The sequence below is a fragment of the Coturnix japonica genome, chromosome 7 (genome assembly GCF_001577835.2).
Source record: "Coturnix japonica isolate 7356 chromosome 7, Coturnix japonica 2.1, whole genome shotgun sequence".
NCBI lineage: Eukaryota > Metazoa > Chordata > Aves > Galliformes > Phasianidae > Coturnix > Coturnix japonica.
Genome location: NC_029522.1, coordinates 30617813 through 30639716, shown reverse-complemented (window position 1 = coordinate 30639716; position 21904 = coordinate 30617813). Strand labels below are relative to the sequence as shown.

General features: G+C 46.8%; 2 protein-coding genes and 1 long non-coding RNA gene across 10 annotated transcripts in view; 1 reads left to right on the top strand and 2 right to left on the bottom strand.

Annotated features, from left to right (window-relative positions):
- The window catches only part of ARL5A (ADP ribosylation factor like GTPase 5A), a 15851-nt gene extending 14871 nt beyond the window's left edge, over window positions 1-980 (bottom strand). Inside the window, exon 1 of the mRNA XM_015869088.2 lies at window positions 653-980. Within this exon, the coding sequence (XP_015724574.1) occupies window positions 653-698 (46 nt within the window). The 5' untranslated portion in view covers window positions 699-980. The remainder of the gene's footprint in view (window positions 1-652) is intronic.
- Window positions 981-1458: 478 nt separating this feature from the next.
- LOC107316972 lies at window positions 1459-9488 on the top strand. The gene is made up of 3 exons (XR_001556657.2): window positions 1459-2262; window positions 2442-2557; window positions 9160-9488. It is a non-coding gene; the product is annotated as an uncharacterized LOC107316972 (long non-coding RNA).
- CACNB4 (calcium voltage-gated channel auxiliary subunit beta 4) overlaps window positions 2770-21904 on the bottom strand; it is a 62263-nt gene continuing 43128 nt past the window's right edge. For 3 of the 8 annotated variants that reach the window (XM_015869092.2, XM_015869094.2, XM_015869093.2), the window contains 6 exons: window positions 21679-21737; window positions 19222-19331; window positions 18107-18258; window positions 15630-15725; window positions 13203-13388; window positions 2770-9430 (listed from right to left, as the gene is read on the bottom strand). In XM_015869092.2, coding sequence (XP_015724578.1) covers window positions 9170-9430; window positions 13203-13388; window positions 15630-15725; window positions 18107-18258; window positions 19222-19331; window positions 21679-21737 — 864 coding nt within the window. In that variant the 3' untranslated portion in view covers window positions 2770-9169. Of the gene's footprint in view, window positions 12649-13202; window positions 13389-15629; window positions 15726-18106; window positions 18259-19221; window positions 19332-21678; window positions 21738-21904 lie in introns of all 8 variants that reach the window. The other 5 variants (XR_001556655.2, XR_001556654.2, XR_001556656.2 and 2 more) reach the window with 5 other exon arrangements.

Below are 21904 nucleotides of genomic sequence, written 5' to 3'. Positions count from 1 at the left end.
TCACCACTGGATCACAAGTCCAACCATACAGCCACCACCACCACCCGCTCCCCATGTCCTCTTTCCCTTTTAGCACCTTTGGAACCTGGAAAGGAGATTTACTGTGTACATCTGGCAGTCCTCATTCACCCCATTTAGTTCCAGACAAACCAACAGGTACAACAAAAAGAGTTGTGTGCGTGCACCTCAGCGAATGCACCTCGGAGCTCAGTGCCAGAACTGCAGAACAGCTTAGGACCTTCCTTCCCATGCAACACAGAAAGAACCTGAGTTCTGCAGGTGGTGTTATCCAGCACATTCACACGTTGTCCAGCACACTCAGACGTCCCAGCAGCCCAGCCAGGCTCCGCACCCCAGAGCCGGGATTGCTGTGGAGACATTCGGGCAAGCGAGGCTCCTCGGTTCCGATTTTACCGCTGCGCTGTGGTTCTGCAGAGCCGCCCCATTCACCACCATCACACAGCCGGTCCGCTTGGCACAGCCGCACAACGCGGCCGTGCATGGCCGGCACGCTGCGCAGCGCCGAGTCCAAAGGCGCCGCAGGCTCGTCCCGTCGCCCCGTCAAGCCGCCCCGCTCCGAGCACTCATCGGGCCCGGCCCGGCCCTGCCCCGACCGCCCTCCGCAACGGGCCCGGCCCCGCGCGCCGCTCACCCTGGTGGTTGAACAGCCTCCAGATCCTGGTGAAGAGGATCCCCATCCTCGGCCCGCTCCGGCCGCCGCCGCCGCCGCGTTCCTTCCGCACCCGCCGCCAGGGGCTGCCCCGGGGCCGCGGCCGCCTCAGGGCCCGGCCCGGCACCCGGCCTGCGGGACGAGCCCCCCGCGCCGGGCCTGCTCGCGCTGCGCACTGCGGGAACAGCGCCCCCCGAGCGCGGACATCGCCGCCGAGCCGCGCTCCTCCGCCCCGCTCCTCGCAGCGCCTTCCCGCAGCGCCTTCCCGCAGCCCGCCGGCCAGCTCCGATCCGCACCGCGCTCCAAGCGGCCACCGTACGGCACGAGGGGCGGGGAGGACGGGTGGCCGTGCCGGCTGACGGAGGACACGCCTTCTCAGCGGCCGTTGGGAAAGCGGCGGCCTTTGTTACAGCCGTCACTGCGCCTCAGTGGTCCTTCAGTGCCCCTCAGCTCCTCTTAATGCCGCCTCAGCTTCGTCTTAAACTGCCCCTCAAGCGCTTCTCCAAATGCCCCCTCAGCGCTTCTCAATGCCCCTCAGCGCCTCTTGATGCCCCTCAAGCGCCTCTTGAATGCCCCCTCAGCTTCCTCTTAATGCCCCTCAGCGCCTCTTAATGCCCCTCAGCGTTTCCATTGCCCCTCAGTGCTTCTCAATGCCCCTCAGTGCCTCTCAGTGCCCCTCAGTGCCTCTCAGTGCCCCTCAGCTCGCTCCTTAATGCCCCTAGCTCCTTCTAATGCCCCTCAGCGCTCTCCATTGCCTCCTACAAGCTCCTGCTCTAATGCCTCTCAGCTCGCTCTAATGCCCCTCAGCACTTCTCAGTGCCCCTCAGTGCTTCCAGTGCCCCTCAGCTCCTCTTAATGCCCCTCAGCGCCTCTTAATGCCCCTCAGCGCTTCTCAGTGCCCTTCAGAGCTTCCATTGCCCCTCAATGCCTCTTAATGCCCCTCAGCACTTCCATTGCCCCTCAGCACCTTTTAATGCCCCTCAGTGCTTCCATTGCCCCTCAGCACCACTTAATGCCCCTCAGCGCTTCCATTGCCCCTCAGCACATCTTAATGCCCCTCTGCACCCCTCGCTCCTTCTTGCTTTTATTTCCCTGCTGCAATATTGGCTGTAGTTGCAGCAAGACCAGCAACAGCCTCCGAGTTTCTGTGTGAATGCCCCGTGCTGGAATATTCAGTCCTTAAAAGCTGAAGAAAACAAACATCCTGGTAATGAACCGGCACGTTACACCTGTAATAGCACAAAGTAAACCGTGCTCTGTGCCAATAACATTGGTGTTTTTTGTTCTACTTACTCAGAAGGCCACAAGTTCTTTATTAAACAGCCTTGATTGAAACTCGCACGCTAGAATCTACTTTCGAAGATAGACAAATTAACTCGGTTTGTGTTTAAAACACTGCATGTGTTATGTTAGATAGTTGAAGCTGATTCCCACCGTAAGCACACAGATCACCTGGTAGCTGTATTTCTGCCCGCAGAAGGCAGGTCCTGGGCAGGAGGGCTGCAAAGCAGGCAGAGCTGATTCCTGTGGGTGCCAGGCAGCCTGGGAAGGCACGAGGACCTTGGTGGCAGCCCAGCAGCAAGGAGCAGCAGGTGGGTACAAAGGGCAGGAATAGCTCCAAAAGGGAACTCACCCCGTTATCTCACTCCCATGGCTGCTTTTCAGGTTTAGCTAAAGGCAACATCCTTCAGTACTTTCCTGTTTTCAGGATATTACGACCTGGTTTTGCTTCTTAACACCTCACATTATTCTGCCGGTTGCTTCCTTCTAGGAACCAAGTGTTGAATCAACGTGAGGTCCTGCCAACTGTTTCCATTGGTGACCCTTTGATGCTTCCCCAGTCTTGATGCTGAACACAGAGACTTAGAAGACTTCCAAGTGCTGTTGGTAGGTTTGGATTTATTGTAGAAAAGTTATTGTAATGCAGTTCATTTTTGTACATCTAAATCCCATAAAACAAGTCCATAGAAATGAGGATTCTACCAGCATGCAGTCTGCGTTCTCTTTTGTTAAATGATTCTGATCACAAAAATAACAACACTTTCTTTTTCTTCGAAAGCCACTAAAAGCAGAGGGAGAGCAAAGCATGCAACACTGTACACATTTGCATAGTATATTTTACCCAGCATGCCTTGTAGAATGCTACACATACAGTATCTAGAAGGAAAAACCGAAAGGGGCAAATCAGCAGAACAGAAAACACGAATCTGTGTGTCTCACTTTGGAGTGAAGGCAGCCATGTCTTTACCAAAGTGCCCCAAACCGGCTCCTGGTGGGGCTGGGCACAGCCCAGCTGGCACTGGGAACTAGTTTGGGTGAGGAATAGATTTGCTGGGAACCGAAAAGCCCAAGGTCCACGCTTTGCAGTCTGAGCAGCATTCACCTTTCCTTCGCCCCTCTGCTTCTCATGCATCCACAGAACCGCACTTTGCCTGATTCTCTTCCTATGCTTCTTGTGCAACTTCACTTTGTGTGCACGAGAGGAGAATCAGGCTGTTCAAATGGCAGCACATCCTGGGCCTGGGCAGCCCAACCTTGCTGTCCTTTCAGTTCTGAACGCACAGCAGTATCAGTGGCTCATTGGGGCTGACCCTCCCACAGCGATTTAGATACAAAGTTCTTCTCCCCCCAACCCACCCCCCTCAGCTGGCACACAGCAGCGTGCAGCACTGCGGCCCCAAGAGCTGGCTGGGGAATTGCACTGCAGACCTTGGGCTGCTCGGACAGGAGTGCTATATTCATCGGTCAGAATCTATACCCTGAATGAGAAGTTTGCTTCTATTCATGGCATTTCAGTTCTGAGGAGGAGATCAGCGGAAATGAATACAGGATTCTGTCATTTCAAAAGGGTCTTTCTTCATTAGTTCATATGGAGTAGGAGTTATTGAAAAATCAAAATGCAAAATGCAAGGCCTTAGGAAGAAAATGCTTCAGTATCAGGCAACAAGTTAAACTGATCCAAAATGCAATAAATACAGTAATGCTGGATCAAAATACCTATTTGTTTTTCAAAAACACAATGCCAAATGCAAGAGTGGAATTACCGTAAGTTTGTGCTATTACAAATGTGCTTCTTTTCCCTTGCTGTTTTCACACGATTGGCAAAATAGGTGGTTCGGTATTGTACGGCATTATTTCCTCACTATGTTCATTTCCTACCACGTATGCAGAGTAGAAGCGATCTCAAAGGGGGGCTCTGGCAATCAGTTCACATGACTTTGTATTTCAGGAACCATTTGTAAGGCATGTGATAAGTGGCACGTGACACCAGACCCTGCAAGCACTGACCCTCAGACAAGGCAGAAATACCCACTGTGCCCAGCAGTGGGTGTTTGCAGGGCCCAGGCCACACAGAAACTCACTGCCAAGAAACCTGGGGGCCAAATGCAAGCCCAGAGTATCACTGAGACCAAGGCCGTGCTGCTCCCAGCTTCACCTCCTTCCAAGGAATTCACTATGAGTCATGAAATGAATGATGCTCTCATTACTGTCTCCAAATAATTTCTGCCTTCTCCCAAACCTTTCTGCATGGATTAACTTGGAAGGTTTATCTGCTCTTCTTTAATGGATTGTGCATCAGGAATGACATCTCTGTCTCCAGCTTAACAAAGGTTTTGATACCAAGTAGAAGCTTCAGCTCTTTTCTAAGTGAATACCTCACATGTACTTTACAGCATTATTTAAATGGCCCTGTACTTTTAAAGACACGCATACCTTTCTTTTCCTATATCAAATAAACTGGATTTGAATAGCAACCCAACAAACATCATTCAGATGACTGCCATTGAAGGAACATACTCTCTTTTGGCCTCATTTTTCCCCTAAAGTTAAAGCTGGCTACATTACGGTGCCTTTGGAGAAGTCAGATTTGAAGGAATGAGAGGCAACTGCAGCAAAAGATAGCAAAGGCTCATGTATCTAAGCTGACATTAAAGCTGTCATCCGGGAGGAAAACCCTGTACTTCCAATGTGGTCTTAGTCCAGTGTGGGGAATGTAACTCAGTTTTATGGTAATGACTTTCAGGAGTGAAAACAGACCTGTATGACTGATATTTTACCCAGTACGCATCTGATTCTTATTCGTGGTGTCAACTTTTGCTTTAAAAAAATGAAGACCACAGAATCAAGGCCAGGCTTCACAAAGCGCACAACTTGGACAACAAAATCCATCGGAGTGACTTTTAAGATATTTTTAAAGCAAAAACAACTAAGGAAAGCCCTCACTTATTTAAGTTAGCAGTACTGTATTGAGAACATTAGAGCCATATCAGTTAAAGTGATTTGGAGAGGTTTCAGAGGACTCCACAGTACTGAGACCAAATGGGATTCAGACCTGCAGTCAACCTGAACTGTAAGCTGAGGGCCAGTGCACATCTCAGTAACTGTCACTGCCTTGTTACCCTACAGCCACCACTCCCTGTTTGCCATTTTCACTCTCAGGGATGTGCTTATAAAAGCAAGGGGTACAAAAGGTTACTACCCCAGTTATCAAACTGAGAATAAGCTTTCAAACCTGGAGAAAAACCAATGACACTGCTCCTCCTTGCAGAAAGCCAGCGCCAGCACTGCCTATGGCCACCAGCAACCAGCTGGAGCCTCAGAGCCACCTCCCAGCCCACCATACCTGGGTCCAGCACAGCAAGCCAGAAACATGAGATCCAAGGCAGGGTGTGCTCCAGGAGCTCCTCCTGCTCATCACAAACACAGCCCAGGGCTCAGAGGATTCCTTGAGGTGCAATCTAGGCGTAGGGCCATGCTGCACTATTACTTCTCAAGCAGATTAACTGATTTTTACCAGGCTGAATGTTTAGAAAGCAACCACAGAACCTGGCCCGCTGTTTATAAACTACAGTTTTGTATAGAACAGCTTCCACTGTGTTCCTCTGAACAGCAATTTCATCATCTACTCACTGCAGACACACAGCCAGTTGTGAGTTGCACTTCCCATGGGATAAATGTGCAGCTACATGGCCAGTAAATGAAGCCGTACATCTGCTAAATACAACCTGCCAAAAAGGAAGTATTTCAATTAGCAATTTAACAATGAGTTGCCTTTAAAGGGCCCTTCAAGTTTTAAGATGCGTTGTCGATTCATCCCAAACACACGAATGCACTGCCCTATGTTACCTCTAGGTATTAAGACTGTCCTGTCACTCCCATAGGCTGAGCTACTGTTACCCCAAGTTTCCTAATGGAAAAACCATCAGGTAACAAAAAAAGCCATCTAAAATTCTCTATATAAGCCAGAGCTTAGGAACAGAACCCCGACCTTTGCTTAGCAATACTGTAATAATATTGGGAAACGGTATGAGGACTGGAAGATTATCCGTATTCATTGAGGAATACATGAACTTCACAGCTGTATACAGCAGCACTGCATAGCAGATGACAATACAGCTGGCTAGCACTGCTGCAGCTCTAACACAAACACGAGTTATGACATCCTGACCAACACTGCGGCTTTTACTGATTACTGTGTTCCATAAAAATCATTTACTGTGTAAAATGAAAGAGCTCCAGTAGCTCGTATCTAGAATAAATGAATAACCCACGAGCATGTTCAGCCTATTTGTGCTTAAAGATATACCTGTCCTCAAAGAAAAAACACCGAGCAATGAGAAATGCTGGATCTTTTATAACCCATTTCTTATATTCAAAATGGAGTGGGCAATGGGAGCGAAGAGGGTAAACTAATTACATACAACAGTAAACTTAAACCCATATAATAAAGGACCTCAATGGGTTCTTCCAAGACAATACATAATGTCCCTTGTAAGCTTGCTTCTATTAGAACAAAGGAAGTCGTTTTGGCACTTCGGATGCTGCAGGTGATGGGATTTATGCCTATGCATTGTATCAATCTTTCCCTTTAGTAGCATGACATGGAAGACTTAAAAACAAGGCTCCAAAAGGCTCTAGAAATAAATGCCATTTTTGTCTAGGAAATGATAAAGCAGTAACCTTGTTTACTAGAAAATACATGGAGGTGCTTCACAGCTACCTGCCATTAAAATGCAAGTATCTTCAAGCAGTTAAATGACCGGATCCCTAACGCTACTACAGAATAAAGATAAACAGCTGTCTAATCTAGCTTTATACATCTCAGTGCATCCTTTGCAATTAATACTTTAATGCACACAAACAAGAAACTCATTAAAGCTTATAGAAAATATGTTTTGCCTAATGCCTTCTTTCTCATGCAGGTATGTGTGCTGTACATGTAACAAAGATTTGTAAGGATTACTGGAGAATGCTCCACTGTGCTGTAGCAGGAAATACTAGAGAAGGCAGCTGGAGCTACCATTCCCAGACCAGATCCTGCTGCGCTTTCTCAGCCTAAATGCACTTTTGGAATCTGTGGGCGTCCAGCTGGAGAAAATCCAGCAGGATCAGGTCTGTCACACCCATCCCTAACTCTTGTTACTCCAATGGATGCAGGTATTTAATATCTATTTTTTTCTCGGCAATGGGCCCGCCTGAATCATCCAGTAATGTTTAAGGTTGGCTTTGAGGCAGCAGAATTGTGTAACAAATCAGTCGTGCATCCACGATCTTGTAACGCTGCTGGAGATGTGTGTCATTTTTGGCTGTACCTGACAGGAGATGAATTCCTTTTCTCGTTTTAACATCAAGAAGATAACCAGGCTCACAGGTGGTGGAAAATATCCGTGATCTTTGTTAACTGCTCCAGAAAGTGGAAGAAACTCTAATAAATAGGAAATTCTCTTCGTGCTACATGCTGTGAAAGCCCGCCCTGGGGAAGATACACAGATACAAAAATCCACGATCCTCATCTTTGAAAAACCTTTTGTCACGACCCTGCATCACAAAACGCACCTTCAGCACAGTTCTGTCAGACAACATGCATTGTGGAACTTCAGGAGTCTCTGCTTACAGACATGGCTGCGCTGTACACACCCTCAGTTCCACTCAGGTTTCCATCGCACTGGATCTAAGGCTTCACTGATGATGTAAGACATACGGCCTACTCAGAAACATCGACCTATTTAAAAACACTGAAGACTCAATAGGTGAAAAGAAGTGATCGGTAGGAAGTAAGGCAGCAATATCTCCAGGGATTTATCGCCGTTCTTGGAATTAAAAATGTTAGCTCTACACGTGAGCGATTATTTTCTCATTTTTATTGCATGCTAATTCTGATGATTGCATTATTTCCACTTTTGTCAATTAGGGATGATTAACCCCACCCCCTTTCCTCAGATTTCACTACTGGGACTGAACCTGATGTCCTTCTGCAGAGTTCTTGTGCAATGCTGGAATTTTCAGACATTCAGAGACACATTTGGAAGGTTGCAACATGCAGGTGCTCAGATGGACGGGCATGGAGGTGCTCTACACACTGGGTAAAAGTATCATTTTCCATTTAAAAAGGCAGGATACTCAAAATGGGAGAAAAAGTATTATATATCCAGGTACCAGATTTGGTACTCCTCCTCCTACTACTACATTTGCCCCATCCCTGCAGGCATTCAAGGCCAGGCTGGATGTGGCTCTGGGCAGCCTGGGCTGCTGGTTGGTGACCCTGCACACAGCAGGGGGTTGGAGCTGGATGAGCACTGTGGGCCTTTGCAACGCAGGCCATTCTGCGATTCTGTGATTTTGGGACTTCTAGCTGTATTCAGGTAAACAAGAGAGAGAGAGAAAAAAAGACTACTGTCAACCTCTACGCACACAAACTGGCCTGAAGTTTGTCCATTTTCCTCTTTCTGTTCTCCCCTGCCGTGTCAGAGCTCGTCACTGCTGACCCCACCACAAACGTCAGTCCTGGCTAAGCTAAAGAAATCATTCTGCTGCAACATTCGTGCCAGCTCTAAAAATAATTTCAAACTGGAAAGCATTTTGTAACTGCTGCAATAATTGGTGATTTTGGCACTCTCAACAGTTTACTTTTGGTTTGTCTGAAAGAGCCATTCTGGAAGTAAGAAGTTAGGATAAAATGCTTTTATTCTAACTGTAAATGTAAATTGAGCTTCCAGCAAACAAACACTGTAGTTGACTTTCTGGCTTCTACTGCTTTCTAATTTTCAGAGTCTTCATTTTTACCTTTTTCACTCGATTGCAACATGCTCAGGTTGACTTTCCAGTCAATTCACCCAAATTCCAACAGGAATTGGTTTATAAATTGGTTCCAACTGGAACTGGTCATTTGGAATTTCCAGCACAGGAAATTACTTTATAAGTGCCTCGATAATTACCCTAAGTTACAAACCGATGTGCCTAATATCTAATGATGAGAAAAGGTATGGCTATAAATGTAAATGCCGTACTAAAAATAAACCCAACAAAATACAATCTATGTGACAGGGCATAAACGTAAGGGCATGAGAACTCTTTTGTCCCCTACTGAACATCAAATGACAGCAGTGTAACCTCAGTATAACCGCATTACATCTGCCAAAATAAGGTGGATTGTTTTTCCTAGCTACGTTATGGCAAGTTATCAACCGATGAATACTATTTTTCCCCAGGTTCTTGAACTCAAAGCCTGTGTCGTGAATCATGGCTGTATCCTCCAGGGGATCCTCGGTTCCTATGGGGTTTGTAAGTGTCCTGGTACGAGTCAGAGTACTCTTCTTCCACTAGAGGATAGTGATCTCGGCTGTGTTGGGAACTGGAAGACAAGCGGTTCCTGCTCTTCCGAGCCCTTTCGTTGTGATAATTTTCATCTGAGGTCATGAGACTTCGTCGCTCAATTGGAGAGTTCTCTGTAGAATGGCTGCTGTGCCTCATACGCTGGCTCTACGAGTACCAAAGAATCCAAGCGTTAGCACAAATAAAGAGCATTCAGTATTTTTAAGCTAGTTTTGAAACTTTATTCTGAGGTCTTTCAAATTCCATCCACTTTTGTGAAATTCATTCTACGTTAAAACCTGTATGCTTACAGGAATGGGTTACAAGAATAGTTTGGCTCCTAGAGCTGAAAGCAGACCAAACACGGTATTACAACGGGTATCTTACAGCACTCACCACCTTAAATATTACAGGTCGCTTAGCATGAAAAGTGAGCTGATGTATTCAGCATTTATCACCTTTCTCTGATCATGAACATAGTAACATTCATGCTTCTATTCTGCTTAGAAACAGTTTGCCACGGGTTTATGGATTTTCAGAAAACAGCTGAAAAGGGCTTTTTTCCCTGTTGTTTTTAAAGGTTCAGCCCTCTGTAAAAACCTCTGCACGACCCAACAAGTGACAGCAGCTAACTGGGCAGCGAAGGGATAGTTAAAATGTTAACAAATTCTTCCAGCTAAAGTATGGGATTTTAAGAAAGTTAATGAGCTTTTTCTATCCTCACGCTCCCAAAATGATGTATTACCTTTGTGACATAAAAAAACTGGTTCATGTGTTTTGCCAGTGAATGAGCACAATGAAGGGGTCTATGCAATCCGGTTTACTGCCATCACATTAAGGCTCTCAGCCGCCCAGCCCTCAGAACAAACGTGGTCTGTGCTTTCCTTTCCCGAGATGACAGACCCAGAGTCCTCATCCTGCCCCTGGCAGTGCCAGCACAACGCTGCTGTGATGGCTGCACCCTTGTGGCCTCGGGTTCTCAGGCACACACAGCACTGCCCGCTCCTCTCCCTTCTGAAATTCCGGGCAAGGCTCTCCGTGCTCTAAAACCTTCCTCCCATTGCTACATCCTCTCTGTGGCAGCTGTTGAACTGCATAATTTATAACAAAAAGGCTTGTCTGCGTGGGGAAGGGACCCTGCAGACAGGTGTACATTACAGCACGGCAGATAGGATGTCTCGTCTCTCAGTGTGGATCAATGCTACCAAGGTTATCCACTGAGAGGCTCCATGTAGTGAGCTGACACACAAAAGCTGCTGATCTACAAATTTGTGCCTAATTACGGGGCAGCAACTTCTATAATGCCCTCCCCAAGTTTTCCTTGCAGCATCACGTCTTAGTAGTGTCTGTATGTCGAAGTCCATATATTTTCTTCACTAATGAGCTGCAACTTTAGCTTCCTACACTCGTGTTCTCCTTCCCTGCAGTAATTTCCTCTCTGGATGCAAACTATTCTTTTCTTAAAGCCTTTCAGTCCTTATTGTGATTGCACAGTCATTCTGATCCCACCATATCCCTCCTGAGATGTGTAACCATGGCATAAGCCTGGTGTGGTCACATGCTGGTGTTATACCCCAAATTACATTTGATCTGGTAGCACAGCCTGCGTGACACTGCCTTCAGTAGTTGACTTAAAATGCCTCTGGAGCCTAAGGAGCACTTATCCCCAAGACCTGAACTGGTGAATTCTCATCACCAGAATTAAGATGAGCTACATAGGTTTAGACCTAACCAAAGCTTAGCTACAAAGGCTAACCACTGGCCCCAGCTGGCGGTGACAGTTTACTAGTCCTGCTGAGGCCTGCAAATACAGTGAGCATCCCCATCACTCCTTGCCAAGCAGCTCTAAGCCAAGGACCAGGTGACCACGGGCTTCAGAACGTGCACCACACACCTGTAATGGGACACACCTGGAGATGCTGGGCTCGGCCTCCCTTTTACTCAGCTGCATGTATGCCAATTCACTTCACCCTAATGACCTTCACGAAGCCCAAATGTTCTGATTAAATGAGAAGCTTCAATCACAATGAACTATACTCCCATGGACAGTTGAGACAAAAAGAGACACCCCCGAATCCTGGTTGGGTAAAACATGAACACATTGCCCCCGTAAATCTGCATCAGTTTCAGGTACAACTGCTGTAAAAAGTTTGGGGGCTTTTGGTATTTGGGGCTTCTGGTTTTTGGCTCCCCGAGGTATCAAGAGAGGAGGAGTCTCCAGGCTGTATGAAGTATATATTCTTCATCTACCATAAGCACCTAAGCTAGTTTGGTTCCTCGGATTTGTGTGAGAGCTTCCATCACCACCACAAACGACATCATAACATTTACAACTAAAGCAAATGCTTCCAAAGGCTGGAATTAGCTCACATCCCCTTGGTGGGTAAGTAAGTGCTTCCGATGGTGGAAGCCTTCAAGACAACCGTGTAAAAACCCCCAATTCTTCAAATGGGCCCAAGTGCTGGAGCAGCACCGAGAGCCACGTCCTGCAGTCCTCAATGGGCATCATTCGCTCAGGGAGAAATTTACCCCTCTGCAGAGAACCAGCACCATTCGGGTCCCGGCTGAGCCTTCACAATGAGGGTGAAGTGGGGATTAGGTGATGCATACCTTCAGCCAGCCCACTGCACAGGGGTGATTTTCATCTTCAGTGTGAGTTTTCCCTAAGTAAATGGAGCAACATTTGACAGTCACTGCTGGTGTCCATTGATCAGAGAGAAATAAATGCCTGAAAAAAATTCTGTGGATACACCCAGTTTTCAAAATGAAACTGAAGAGGTGACAGTTCTACAGATGGCATTTTATTGTCATGACGGGATGGAAAACTGAAATCTTAAGGCAAGTGAAAATGGAAACGACATTTTACACGTGTGCTTTATTAGTAACAGAACAGTGCTTGTGCATTCAGCCAGTCAGGAAACAGTGGCTCACTGAGCCTAATAAAATCAAGCACGTCATTAGAAAGGTGAGTACCAAACACCATGCACCTGCATGAAGTGCCATTCACCCACAGAAAAAATAGCTTCGTTCTCATTGGAAACGCTCAACCATGAGTCATCTCCTTCAAAAGCGTTACCTGCTTCCAGACATTCTACAAGCAGAACAGAGGTTAAATTTGTCAGGTGAATCATTCATCAGATTTCGTTTGCTCAGTCTGCTTTTGACATACATCAGGAAGCGCACGTTCCTATGAAGTCACACACACACAAAACACCTGAAACTCCCAGACTTCAGAGTTCACTACAGTCCTGATCTTCTCAAGCATTCACAACTATTGCTTCACCAACACGTTCTGTTTTCAAACTTAGTAAAGCACGTACTTCTCGTTAAGGACTATTTACATGCCACGTTTGAAGTGTCAAAGTTCAGCCGTTTTTGAGCTATCCCTGCGAAGAAAAATGGTCAGAATTTTTTTCAATGGGTAAAAGAATGGATATTATTCACACTCAAAGAACTCAAAAGGTGAAGGCATTCTGCTGACACGAGACAAGCATGGATGTTCGTCACCCAAATGCGGATGCTTTGTGAAGTTATGAGTAAGAAAATGGGACATCAGAGAAACTGTTCTTCCCAACTACAGCAGCCACGAGCTCCAGTGCTGTGCCACAGCGTATTCTCAATCTGACAGCATCCCACAGGCAACAGCATCATTAACAAAATGCCATTCTTTTATATGGCCGCGGTACCACTTGGCAGTGTCATGTGCAGCCATTTCATTTCCCACCTAAGCCAGAGCTGTCCCAGTGCTTCAGCTGTGCCTGTGCTGACTATGGGCCTCCAGCTTGCATTCTTGCTGCTGGCTGCAGCCAAACAGCTGACACTGAAGCAAGTAAAAGTTACGCTATACACAACACGTACACCATCCTGCCCCCAGATTCAGAATGAAATAACAAAATACCTGAGCTGTGCTGCAGTTTGGGCCTGAAATGTATGTTCATACCTGCAGTCCAGAGATCGCAGCAGGGTATGGGGACAGTGCCGTGGATCCTAAGTTTCGCCCAAGAAGAGGAGTCATGGGTGTGCTACTGGTGGTGTGCGTAGCACGCCAGTACGCCTCCAGGTATTCTGCCAGGTGCTCACAAGCATCTTCCAGCTGGTTCTCATCCAGAATTACATCGAACATTTCCTGATCACAACAACAAAGTGAGGTTCATTACAACATTACGGGTGACGTGAGAGAGATGTTAAACAATTTGCATCGTGCTAATACTTTAGAATTAAATAAATAGCAACCAGAGCATGGCAAGTGTGAAGCCATGTAAAGTGTGAAAGGGACACAAGTGCACTTGTTCAGCCCGGAGGAAAGAAGGCTGTGGGGTGACCTCACTGCAGCCCTTCAGTACCCAAATGGAGCCTACGAACAGGAGGGGAGTCAACTCTTTGAAAGGGGAGATAATAGCAGAACAAGGGAAATGGTTTGAAGTTGAAGAAGGGCAGATTGAGGTTGGATGCCAGGGGGAAGATCTTTGCTATGAGAGTGGGGAGGTTCTGTAGTGTTGTAGAAGTCAGACCCACTGTTGTTGTCACCACTGCTGAAGCACAGCACCCCCTCACTGCGCTCACACCCACAGGTCAGGCTCTATAGACATTCACAAGTGCTGATGAATGTCAGCAGGCGCCACGTTTCTGTATGGAGGAATTCAGCGACAGCTTTGCTCCACCTGCACTCCCACGTCAGACCCCATTTGGTCACAGTGCTGCCATCTGTCACACAGCCACAGCACCTCATGGGATGCTGGTGAGAAGACTACCCCTCCACTGCCGTACTACCAACATAATGAACTAGAAGGCATTACTTTTGGAGCAGCTCTCATAAAATATAGAATACTATTAATGTATATAAGGCAGAAAAAGCTTAATGTATTTGTTAATGGTTTTTTTATTAAAGCATATTAAAAAGAATGCAGCAGAATCATACCAGCAGTGGGATACGCGACTGTGTTTTGGTGAACACAGACATTCTAAGTGCACTACCTCAAGTGTATGAAAACCAGCACGGGATGTCTGTGCCCAGCACACCTAAAGCCATACAATTAGTACAGTTCACCTTTCTTTGAGCCATGTAACATCCCTGCTTAACGGAGTCATGCAGCACCAGCCATGGTCAGAGTGAAAGATTAGCAAGGAATTAATAATGAAAGCAGATCCTGGACTTAAATATGCCAAAAAAGAAAGCTATTTTTATAATGTCTAGACAATACAGCACCACCTGATTGCTTAAGACTGACTTGCAGAACATGAAACAGACTGTGGCTTTTATGGCTCGCAAGTATCTTCAAACAAACACTGCTCTTGCAGGAATCAGGGCTGCAAGCAGACAGAGCTGGGCAGACAGCGATGTCTTTGGTCTTAGCAGTGCACTTAATTAAGTCACGGATCTACTTGGTCCTTTAATTTAAACACAGTCAAACCTAGACACTCATGAGCACAAACCAGCACATACTGCCAGCACTGCACACTGCTTGGGAAAGCCCTGCTGGCTTCAACACAGCCCGTGGGCAACACCAAAATAGCCCAAGTTAGATTCCATAGCATTATCACCGCCAGATTTTCCAGATAACTCGAACACTGGTTAAAAAAACCCACTGCTTAATTAAGGAAGACACTCATACTAAACAACACAAAAGATTTCAGACCCTATTCTCTTCTTCCAAATTTCCAGTGTGCAGGGCTGCTGCTGGGGCCATGGGGCCACCCGTAAGAGCAGCAGGCACAGTGCAGGCTATTTGGAAACACTTCTTCTATTTAGATGGGGTCTTCCTTTGTTGTCTTGAGCAGAATTGCACAGTTTGTCTGCAGAGCGCTGCCTGCCTAATCCAGTATCTCAGCCCTGAGCCCCTTTAGAAGCACACTGACTGAGGTATCAGCACCTGTGATACAACGGACCTGAGTAATGACCAGACTTCCAGATAAAGCACCTGGAAGGGATCCCAGGTGCTGCAGTGCCAGGAGGCTCAGGGATGGCATGAGCACAGCCACGTGTGCCTCACGCTGCGCAGGAACTTGCAGCCTCCTCCCAAACACGACTCTGAGACTTTGGCCCTTAAGACAGCGCTGCTCCACAAGTGATGTGATTTGTGCATGTGCTGCTGGAAGATCAGTTTTACCATATGCGTCACTTCTGACCTGTCGTCTGGCCAAAGAGCAAAACAAACCCGGCTCTAGAGACACTCAGGAAGAACATACCACACTTCTTTCTTTCTTAGCAACAAAAGCCAAGGTAGTTGGTTGGCAGAGGTTGCAGTGGTAGGGCTGTCCACAAAGGGAAGTGATAACGTTTGAACTCCACCATAATAAAGGGCTGAGACAGCAGAAATCTTTCCAACTCCACACATCACAAGTTCTTTAGCCTTTCTTCTGTACTTACTGGTGGGCATTGTGCAAGTTTATCAGCCGCCACCAACTGAACATTCAAGTGTTTACTTTGTGACTTTCCTCTAGATTTAATCAGTCGCTGCAAAACCTGAGAGAGGAAAAGAGGAAAAGGTGAGTTTAAGAATCACTTACATCCATAAAGCTCAGAGACTGGCATTGCACTGGAGGATCACCGATTTCAGAAGCTCTCTATTATGTTTAACAAAATGGAACAATATTGTCCCTGAATAGAAACATAAACCTTGCTGAGAGCCTCCCTGAGAGCTGGGTGTTTCCTTCTGCATCACATTAGATCCCCAGTAAATATTTCAATAGCAATGGAAAGGACAATTTTGCTTTATTTACTTTCAGTGTCAGGCTATTTATGACCAAAATAATCTGCTAGAAGAACACAATATGTAAATACACACACAGAGAATGGCAGAGGACTGACTGCAGCACAGCAGTAGGAGCACGTTATGTTGTGCAGCAATAATGCTGTGACTGTATCTGCTCCAAGGAATGTTCTGGGTACAGAGGGAACGTTACACACACACTTCATATATTCCTCTGTTTGTTTCTTCCGCTATTAGAATTTCAGGGTCAGAACAGTTACAAGAATTCAAAGGATTTCCCTGAAAAGTCTCAAAGAAAATTAAAGAATCACAGAACAAGGCAGTATTGTTGAAGTTGGAAGGACCTCTAGAGGTCTCTGTGCCAAACCCTCGCTCAGAGGAAGGCCAGCAGGATCACAGTGCTCAGCTCCCTGTCCAGCTGAGCTCTGGGGTAACCCCTCTGGGCCAGGATCAGCCACATGCTCACAGCCCAGCACACAGCCATGTCTCTGCTGCACAGGCACACTGCTCCCTTGTGCCCACGCTGCCCACCAGGAGCCCTTGTCCCTGGCTGCACAAGTGCCCCAGCTGGACAGGGGCCCACACAAGCCCAGGGGCAGAACTTGGCATTTCCCCCTGAAGAATTTCAGGACGTCAGTGAAAGCCTGCCAAGGTCCACCTAAATGTCAGTCCTACCATCTGGCACATAAACCTGCCCCACAAACGTGCACTCAAAGTGCACTGAACTCATCAACTGGTTTGTTAACAAAGATACTGAGCTGTGCTGCCCCACTACAGACCCCCCAGGTGACCCCTGACAACCAGGAACAGTCAGACTTCACACCCTGCACCCAGAAGTCTGCTCAGTCTTAAGCCTTTTTGATAGTTCTAAGGAGCTCTAAGATCTAAGGAGCTCTGCACAGAGCCACTAGCAAGGGCTGGGCACAGAGGGAACAGTTCAGAAATGGTTTTCTATACCAGCAAAGTTTTCTAACATGAACTCTGCAGGAGTTCCATCAAACTCACTACACATGGCAGACATTTCTGAAACTTCTCAGCCCTAATGGAATTCCTTTGGATAGCAACCAAATTGAACGCGGTCAATACAAACCGAGCTTTAAAAGCACTTTAAAATGCATCTTCTGTTACAGCGTGGGCATACAGGCAGGGGTAGGGTATACCTACCCATCACAGAGCATTGCCCTGCCTATATACCTGAGCCCAAACACAAGCCATTTATCCACTCCCTTGCATCTTAAGCCTTCTTTGGCTTCTGCTGCCCAGCCAGCTTGCTGAGCAGTGTCACACTGCTGCTACAGGCAGCAATGAAGCCGTGAGGAGCTCAGCTGAGGGACAGCTGCAGAAGCCAAAGCCAGAAGGGAACAGTGCTGTGACCCAGAGCATCACTATGAGAGTATCCCTCTCCCCCAGTCCTTGCTCCAGCTCCAACAAGCTGGGCAGCACTGCTACACTGGCAGGCTTTGCTTCAGAAGGATAAGTTAGGCCAAGTGAAATGCTGTGCTAATGTAATTAGGCTGCTCTAATGCTGCATTCAGTTTGTGCTGAATCCTATCCTGTGCAGCAAGTATAACTGTCTTAGGAAATGCAAATGATTTAATTATTTTCTATGTCTTCTGTGACGTAACTCTATTTTCTCCCATAAAGAACTTAAAAGTCATCCTGAAAGCTTTCACCACTGTGGGCAGCAGCACACGGTGCCAAGGACTGAACCCATCCTTCTCTTTAAGTGGCCTCTCCACACAGGAGGGTAAAATGGGGACAATCAACACCTGCATCAGGGGAGATCGGTGACTGTAAAATGCCAATTGGCATCTTCATGAACAACATAACAAATGCAGGATTAGCTACAGCGTAAATGGCAGCTTTAAAGAAAAACTGCTACGTGACCAACTCTGTCCTCTCCAGGGACAGAATGGGAGGAAAGAAGGGAACAATACATGACAGACATTAGTCATCTTCTGACACACTTGTACTGCATGAAGTGGTGGTGACAGAGCTCCAGAAGGATCTTTCAGCCTCAAGCTCTGCACTGCTGTGATTGTTGGAAGAGTAAAACATCCCATCCTACCTACACGAATGCCATGCGGATGTTTAAAAAGTCAAATGCAAGTAATTTGAGGGTGAGATACATTACCTTTGGAGAAGACACTTTAACATGGACAATAATTGGTGCTAGAGATGTCTTGATAAGTTGTGCGGGGTGATTGATAGTGTCTGCATCCAGGACAACCAGCTGCAAGGACCGGGCCAGCTCAAAGATCCTTTCAATCTCACTCTGCACTTCAGCTGGAGGAGGAAAATAAAGCAATTGAAAACCATTCAACCCCGATGCCACTTAAACAGAAATCACACAACAGCCTGGGTTGAAAAGGACCACAATGATCATCCAGTTTCAACCCCCCTGCTATGGGCAGGGCCGCCAACCAGCAGCCCAGGCTGCCCAGAGCCACATGGAAAATACCATCACCCATTCAGTTTCATGAACTCCACATGTGACTTGATGTAATTTTCACACAATAATCTATTACTCAAGGTTTTGTTTTAATTAACATTACTTCTGAGGCAGCTACATTGTCTGAAAACACTGCATACACACCACAACTAAAAGTATGTTTCTATTAACCCAATGTAAATTCAGGCAGATTTTTCAGACCTGCAGAACATCTCAGGAGTCATAAGATACGTATTCTTAACAGCAACATATTGATACTTCTTAGGAGATTTTTTTTTTGTTTGCACATTGTAACTCTGGTTTAACTTAAACAAGAATCTGTACTAAAAGCAGAACTGTGGCCACGCAATCCCAAAAGCACAAAGATCTGTTAATGATAAATACTGCCAGGGTATTACTTAAAAAGACGCCAATGGCAATGCTCACACCAAAGCACTTTTGTCTGAAGTCAAAGGAAGGAACACGTCAGCAGTAGTAGGAAGATGATGAACCTGACCTTTCCCAACCATGCCCATGCATGTGAGTATGTTTAAACTGATGAAGTCAGCACAGGCTGAATAGTTACAACAGCTGTAATCCTGCTTGCTCCAACCCAGGCAGTGCTTCACAGGATGCCAACTCAGCACACTGTGCTCTGTGCCACTCCTCTGTCAGGCAAATTCCATCACCCATCAGAGGACGTGAAATACAGAATTCCATGCTAAAATGCTGTCGACATAATCAGACCTGGTGACAGTGCTGACGCTCTCCTGCAGTACGCAGCCATGTTCAGAGTTACAGCTGTGTCCGTGTCTTACCTAAACTGGATCGTGTGTTTGACCGTTCAATTATTGCCCTCTTGCTTGGGTTATTCAGAACAGACCTCTTAGCAAGAGAAATGTCAGCTGTCACTCGGGTTATTGATATCCTATGGGCAAGAACACAGCACAGAACAAAACCACAATCGTTACTTTTTCCCTGCGCCACGCATGATTTACAGCCACATTTCATTCCAAAGTGCAAATCCAATAAAACACCACTCATAGCATTAGAGAACAGCTAAAGAGAAATGCTGAGTAATTGTACAGTTATTTGCTACTGCAGACCCTTCAAACAGCTCCTGCTTTCCTGCTTAATCAGCTCCCGTCTCCCCATCCCACCGCCCACATGGACTTACACAATACCTGGCTATCACAAGCTAAAGCAAGTCTCAGGGCATAGAGCACAGCAGGCACGGCAGCACTCCTCCCAGGTGGTTTAACCAAAGCTGGCACTGCCAGCAGGTAGGGAAGGGCCTTACTGGGACTCTGCCACTCACATCTGAGTCACCAAATGGAGCTGCTGGCTCTGGGAGACCTCCAGCACACAGCTCCTTGTGCAGACAGGGCTGTGCGGTGGTCTCAGGGACTTGGCTCAAGGTCAGACAGAAGAAAAGCGAGGTGAGCCACAGGCACTGTGCTGCTGAAGCCTTCTTTCTAACCTAGGGATGGTGGTGTCGTGCTGCTCTGTCAGTGAGCTGACAGCAGACAGCAGCAGCACGTGCTCTCCCATGCCTTGTGTGCGGGCATTCAGGATGCAGAACAGGGCACTGCTGTTTACCTATACCTGAGAGTTTGCTCTTCAGTCAGATTACAAAACAAAGAGCACACAACTGCCTCATGTGAAACCCGGTGAGGAGGACTGTGATGAGCTAAAGAGCCACGAGTAATGAGAAGAAAACAGGCTGGAAATGACCAGCAGCCATTGCAAACAACATAAGGCAGGAGAAGCAAGCAGCAGCTGAGGTTCCCAAGAATGAATTTTATTGTTTTTTCTTAAGTGATTCAAGCTGAAAGTCAATCATATCAGCTTGTACGTAGCACTGAACTTTTTCATAGCTGAAATGCCACGTGTCTGCCTAATTTAGATGCCAACGTGTCTCACAGCAGGAAGACTTCCCAGCACCACCTCCCTCTGGGCAGGAGAGCAGTGGGAACACAGCAGCACAAAGCAAGGTGCAGTTCCTCTTGGCAGCACTGCTGGGCAGTATTACCCATATCTTCATTTCCCACACCAGGGCACTGCTGACCCACGTGGGTCAGCCTCTGCTGAGCACACTCTCATATGTGGTTTAAAAAGACACTGCAGAGCAGTCATGTCCTGGTGACTCCATTTATCGCATGGTTTCCAACCAAAAGCAATGAGTGCCAGGTACCAGAGGCACACTGCAAACTGACAGATGGATGGCAGCAGCTGGAGGGAACACAGGCGGTGGTTCCACACCTGCCCTGGTGGAAACACGCAGCAGAGCTCCTGCACTGAGCTGCAGCAAAACCACATCAGTGCAACTGCTCAGGAGTGGGAGAAGCTGTCCTGACAGCATGCAATAGAAACACAGCACACAGCTGAGGGCTGCCAGGCACTGCTTCAACTGTCAGACTTGGAATCGATCGCTGTGTTTGTGGAACGTGCTAAAACCACTTCAGCTGGGCTATCAACAGGGAAGGAACACTCTGCATAAAGGTGGATTATTAAATGCTTTGTGTAAGCTGTCTGAGAGATATTTCAGCATCACCGCCTCTGTGCTGCACCCCAAAAGGTGCTTTGAACATAAATCCTATTCCACCTCTTCTAAGCAACAGAAACTTCTTTTCATCGTCTTAGTGCTAACGTTTTAGGCTTTACAAACCTTCCTCACTGTCGCAAGCCTAGTGCAGATAAACTAGGCAGCGCAAGCACCCTGCTATGCAGGTACAACATGCTGAACAAACCACGGAGAAAGAAGGGTCAAATATCCCAATGGCAGAGCACAGATCTGCAACATGGGTGAGTGTCAGGGGTGAGGAAGGGGCGCCATGGACCAACCCTCTCCTCCTCACAAGGAAATCCACATACTTGTTCCCCATCACAGCCCTTAGGAAATGTTCCTCTTGCTCCAGCTGAAGTTATAAAACTTTTTGTGTATCTCAATGCTCAGCATTTCCCTCTTCAAGCTTTAATTATTTCTGATAACTAACAACAGCCACCTTTCATCTAGATTTCTCCTGCAGTTCTATTGTTATGAGACACTGAGGCAAAATGATTCACTTCAATGAAGAAATCCTATGACGGACATAGCAGATACAAAGACATGCACATCTAGCGATGTATCAGCTGCGCTCCAGCCCACAGCTGGCTGCACTTCATGATACTATAAATCCGTTTGGAACATGCATTGGTCTCCTTTCATTAAAAAATATCACCAAATTGTTAGTAACACGTGGGAAAAAAAGCATGGAAAGGACAGTGTTTCTCACCTCCCATCAAACCTGTGCTTCAGGAAGTCAAAGAGAGCTTTCTGCATCATGTCTGTCACCTTCGCAGAGGTGAGGAAGATTGAGCAGAGAGGAATGACAGGGAGAAACAGAAGTCAAAAGTAAGAAGAGAGGTAAGCAAAAGGTAAGGATACCACCAACAATCAATACCTTTCATAGGTAATTTAATTAATATGCTCTTGGAAGCAGCTTCTTAACAAGCATTTGC